The 6,000-nt window shown below is 39.2% G+C and overlaps 1 protein-coding gene across 1 annotated transcript in view; it reads right to left on the minus strand.

Annotated features, from left to right (window-relative positions):
- Positions 1 to 3,882, minus strand: part of tnfrsf21 (tumor necrosis factor receptor superfamily, member 21) — a 39,592-nt gene extending 35,710 nt beyond the window's left edge. Inside the window, exon 1 of the mRNA XM_024291560.1 lies at positions 3,512 to 3,882. Coding sequence (XP_024147328.1) covers positions 3,512 to 3,541 — 30 coding nt within the window. The 5' untranslated portion in view covers positions 3,542 to 3,882. The remainder of the gene's footprint in view (positions 1 to 3,511) is intronic.
- Between the last annotated feature and the right edge of the window lie 2,118 nt (positions 3,883 to 6,000).

Raw genomic sequence — 6,000 nt, forward strand, 5'->3', positions numbered from 1 at the left:
GTTATGTAAAAACACACACACAAATGTGATCAGACACGGACGGACTCCCACACGAACTGTAAGCTTGCCTCAGCACACACTCATGCCCATTCAGCACCTGTTGCTGTGTGGCCCCACCTCACTATGCACGAAACCTCAGAGAAAGAGAGTCTGTTTGGACTTAGTCGCGCTGAATTTATTACAGACAATAGCCTGAAATGATTGCTGCTAATGACTCAAGCCGGGAGGGCTGTTGGTGGGTCTGAGGTCATCTTGAAAGCATCAGCCTTTTGGTGGCTTGGGTGGTCTTTGATGCAACGTTGTAATCACTGAGTTTTGTTTAGCGAGACTTACAGGGAACCCACACTTAGTCACAATCAAGAAAATGATTATAAGTAAAACAAAAACCATAAACTAGGCAGGGATTGGGTCGTTTTTATCTGGTAACTAGTAAATAAAGCGGTCTGTGCAACCAACAATTAGGAGTTTCCAGTTTGAGGCAGTGAATTCCCATAGGAGTGGTGGGCTTTTTCATTTTGATCATACCTTAGATGTCTAGAACATCCACTTTCATAGACAGACATGTAAAGATATTGGACAAATTTAGTTCATTTTATTTGGTTCTGGATGTTCACTGAACTCACTGAACTGAGCTGGAGGGACAATGTTGGTACAGTTATGCTTGTTTGAAGGTGAACTTTGTTTATGTTTATGAAAGGGTCTATTGCTGATGCAATTGAAGCTTGGTTCAATACAACCCACTTTTAACATCAAAGGTCATTTGAAAGACCTCCACAATATCTGTGACCAATGAATTCAAAAAAGAACAATGCAATTTTTAAGGTTCACTCAGATGAAAAAAACAACAAAACTACAAAATTCCGCAAATGCATTACACACAGCCCCGAATATGCTAGACGAGAGAAACTTGCTGTATGGTCTGTAGACAAACTTGACACAGTAGTGATGAAAAATGAAAATTAGAAATGATCACAGACGGCAAACATTTTTAAATTAATATTGGAAATGGCACAGGTTTTTCAAACTACTGCAACTCTTTGACTACTTACGGAATTAATGTATCTCCAGCGGAATCTGAAGTTAAGAAAAGCAGCTTTGGCGCAATGCCCCTTTTCTTCTCATCTAAATCAGTAGTAGTGCTGCCACAAACAATCATTTTGATAGTCGACTAGTCACCGATTATTTTTTCAGATTACTCAGGTCATGTTTTGGAGTTTAGCTAATATTTCAGCTACATGCTAGCTATTTTGGCTAATTTGGGATTTTTTCAGTTTTTTTAGGCTAATTTGGATTTTAGCTAATATTTCAGTTGCATGCTAGCTATTTTGGGTATTTTAGTTTTTTTTTTTTTTGTTTTGCTTTTTAGGCTATTTTGGAGTTTAGCTAATATTTCAGCTACATGCTAGCTATTTTGGCTAATTTTGTATTTTTTTCAGTTTTTTAGGCCAATTTGGATTTTAGCTAATATTTCTGCTGAATGCTAGCCTATTTTGCTAATTTAGGCTTTTTTTTGTTTGTTTTTTTAGGAAAATTTGGAGATTAGCTGATATTTCAGCTGCATGCTAGCTATTCTGGCTAATTTCGTTTTTGTTTTTCATTGTTTGGGGGCTATTTTGAAGTTTAGCAAATGTTTCAGCTGTATGCTGGCTATTTTGGCTTTTTTTGTTTTTTTAGGCTAATTTGGCATTCAAATAATATTTTAGCTGGCCTTAAGCTTCAGTGATTTTAGCTATAAATTTCAGCATCTTCAACTATCAGCATTAGCATCTTTAGCAGTCAAATTTGAGACAGTCCTATTAAACCTTTAATGAATCTTACAGCCTCTGTCCTTCATTAGTTTCTGGTACAAGATTAAATCAAATAAGGTTAACATCTGAAAAAAGGAACTATTTTTCTCTAAAGATAAAGTTTTGGTCTTACTGACTCCAGTTTAACGAATGTGCATTTTTTAGTGCTGAGCGCTCACAACTTTGTTCAACTTTACTACACTCTGACGTCATATAATATAAAGTAACGACTAATCGACTATTAAATTAGGTGCCGAAAATTTTATTAGCATATTAGTCGTCGATTAGTCAACTAATTGTGGGAGCCATAATCAGTAGGATTACAACATTGATTGCATAAACACTTTGCTACTGTAAAGTGTTGTGTATCAACACAAAGCGGATTTTCTCTGTGTCGGAATTAGTTGGATTTATTTTTATTGCTTAAATGGTTGAAGAGTTACGGTAGTTTAATGTCAATACTGAAGCTAAAGATCAGCTGTTAAAGGGCTAAGTGTAACTTCATTAAAGCATTAGAGTAGGCTAATGATTGGTAATGCTAGCTTAATACGCTACGGGAAAAAAAGGTATTGTACGGTGAAGTACAGGACATCATGGCGTACTGTTCAATATATCACCCATCAATTTTAAGACTCAAGAAGAGGATTAGTGAAGTTTGTAGAAGGTAAGGCACACTTTCTTCAAAACCACTAGAGTTATGCCATCCAAATCAAGCTAATATTTAAAGAAATAAGTTGCTAAGCTTCGACATTTGAGGTTGAGCAAATATTAGTTATTCCTATCCTGTTAGTTAGCCTTGAAGCACCATATGTCCCATGTGGACATTTGAAATAGCAACATATTACTTCATATTGGTCACTGGCAGGTGAAAGTTGTAAATTGTCACATGCCCCAAAATTTTTTATACCTGTCTGGAAAAGTTTAAATATGTCACTTCTGATTAAAATGTAAATAAAAACTGATGACTCCAGGTTATTGTCCTATTTTTGTTTAGGAAATGCTTGTTTTGTTTCAAATCAAACAGTACTTTTTTTCTTGATGGATGAGCATCCACCTATGTTTCCCAGCTCAAGCAATATCCATTCGTTTTTGAACATCACATTTTAAGTTGTACTTAAAGAGGTATAAATCTAATCTTCCTGCACAGAAAAAATAACTAGTTTCCCAGGTATTGTTTCAAGACCAAAATATTTATTAAAGGGGGAAATAAAATAATCAAGAAGGAATGGCGTATTTTGCACTTCATCTTATGGGATAGGCTCCAGCAACCTTAACAAAGACAGGGCAGGTGTATGATAGATAGATGGATATAAGCTGCACCTTCATATTTCATATGTTCACTGTCTGCTATATAGGGCTGAATGTGGACTGTGCATACAGATCCGTCTTCACAGACATTATCAGATTGGAAAAATTAATTTGATCAATACAAAGCCACAATCTGCAGCTATTGTGCATTTAGTACTGCAGTGGACTAATGGTGCAACTTTGAACCTATTCTGCAGATTTTTGAGGAACTAGTCACTTGAGTGTCCCATTCTAGTTAAGTATAATCACTAGTTTGTTTGTTATATGGGTGATTTTTCTATGTATTATCATCTCTACACTTATAGACAAACTAAAAACACTCTTTAAAAATGGAGACTGGCCCTTTAACTGGAAAACCTGCTGAAGAATCAAGAATAAACAACAGGCAGGGAGTTGAATGGAAATGACAGACTCACCACTGCAGACACACACATAACAGGCATCATCCTGGCTTAGAGAAGATGGAGAAGGTTCGAGCAAACGAGGTCCAAGTTGCCTGCTTGAGTGACACTTTTCATCTCTGGGTGTTTGTCATCATCCTCCCCAGTTGGGAGGGAAGCTGAGCTCGTCTGTGGAGCAGCGGCAGCCTCAACTGCAGCGTTTTATAGTCTGTGTGTTCGACTGACGCGCTCTCAGACGGAGGAGGGCTCGCGCTTCTGAGCACGCGGCGGTAATTCCCATAGCGACGAGTGATGAGGACCGCCGCCGCGCCCTGTGCTGCTCTGCCGGTGTGCAGTGCGGCTTCCCGACCGCTGCAGACCTCCACTGACGGCGCGCTGACGTCAGCCGCGTGGGCGCGGCTTCGCACGGAGTCTCGACCAATGGGAGCGCGAAGGTGGCGTGTTTGTTAGAGGTGATCCCAGACTGATATAATAATGTCATCATGTCCTGAATGAGCTGGGAGTCTGAAAAAGCCAGATGTTTATTTCTCTTTTTTATTTCTATTTTTAATAAAAGAGATTAAAACTAAACATTTGTTGCAGAAATATGAAAAATATATAGTCTACCTAATGGTATATTGATTAGACTGTTTTTTATGAATGAAAACACACAAAAAGCATGATTTGTAGTTTTTTAATGCTACCTTTCTTGCTTCATCTCACACAAGAATATCAAAAGTATATTGTACTCTGGAGAGTCTTATTTATTAGTCTGTATTTACATGCTAAATTAAAATTAAAGTGCATTTGACCTATCCCCTGGGGGAGCGGTGAGCAGCAGACACAGCTGCGCTCAGGAACCATTTGATGGTTTAACCCCCCCAATCCACCCCTTAATGCTGAGTGTCAAAAAGGGAGGCACTTGGTCTCATTCACATGGTCTAGGTTTAGGTATGACTCAGCCTGGATTAGAACTCACAACCTTACAGTCTTAGGGTAGACACTCTACCACTGTACCATGAAGGCATTGACATTTTGTCGTGCTAAACAATGTTGACAAATATCATATTGTATCAAAAAGAATCGCCATAATAGTCTCTACAAAAAGGAAAACCTAAAAAAGTAATAAAAACTCCTTTGATAATGCAAGTATACTCAGTTGATGGTTTGTTGTTTACTGTCATTTGGTTGACATATGACTTTGTTGTGTATCCATTAGTCAAAATATTTTGGACTGTTAAAACATTTAATTGTTAAATGAGTCACTGAAAGCAGAATTCACATTTTTCCTGTAGTAATTTTTGACTTTCATTAAAGACCCACTTGGACGAAAATTTTATTTTTGGTGTTTTTATCGTGTGCTTGTGGGATTTTAGTGATGATGGAGGACAGGTCTGCCCTTTGTCACCGCTTCTATTCATAATATTTATGGTCAAAACTTCTAGGAAGAGCCAGGTGTTGGAGGGGGTCTGGTTTGGGGACAACATGATTTCTACTCTTTGCAGATGATGTTGTCCTGTTAGCCTCATTGAGCCAGGACCTTTAGCATGTATTGGGGAGGTTTGAGGCCGAGATGAGGATCAGCTTCCTCTGTAGAGTGGCTGGGTCCTCACCTAGAGATAGGGTGAGGAGCTCGGTCACCCGGAGTGAGTATGGAGCAGAGCCAGTGCTCCTCCACATCGAGAGGAGCCAGTTGAGGTGACATCTGATTTAGATGCCTGGACGCCTCCCAGGGGAGGTGTTCCAGGGTGGAGGCCCTGGAGAAGACCCAGGACACGCTGGAGAGACTGTCTCTCTACTGATTGGGGAACACGTCAGAGACCCCCAAAGGAGCTGGAGGAAGTCTGGGCATTTTTGCGAGCCACTTTGTTCAATCTAATCACCCCTTTTCAAAACTATGTTGAGTTGGGTGATCAAACCAACATTTCTGATCCATATTAGGTCTCTTTTTTGCTGTTAATGATCCTACAAGTGGCCTCAGAGAATATCCATCTCGTATATTAATGTCTATGATTGTGTGTACTCAAGTCAAAATGTTGTCCCGGTCAGCATTTTCTAGCTTGATCATCATTTAATTCTATCCTTATAATTAAAATTACTTTTATTTCACTGCCCGTTAAGACCAAATTGATGTTAAAGATGAGGATTTGGGTTATTCCAGGAAAGCTTGCTCCTGGCAGATCAGAGGACTTGGCTTCTCCCGTCTGAGAGTCATCAAGTCCCGACAGGATGCCATGTGAGTAACAGCATCTGTCTGACCACACTCGAGGTCTGGTAGTGGGACAGCGGCGATAATGAGTGTCACGAAGTAAACCTCCATCCCCAACCTCTGAGGACATGTGGACCTCATTGGTTTTTACTGTGCTTGTGGTTTTCTGTCTGCGTTTGAGTATTTTGGATGTAAATAGCTGGGAGTCAACAACAACCTGATTGCAGTATTTGTTCAGGCTGCCTTCCTTAGGTGTGTGAAGTGTTTAGGACATGTACCTTACATTAATAACATTTTAACAAGTTTTTAGTCATCA

Source organism: Oryzias melastigma, linkage group LG24 (assembly GCF_002922805.2).
Source record: "Oryzias melastigma strain HK-1 linkage group LG24, ASM292280v2, whole genome shotgun sequence".
Taxonomy (NCBI): Eukaryota; Metazoa; Chordata; class Actinopteri; order Beloniformes; family Adrianichthyidae; genus Oryzias; species Oryzias melastigma.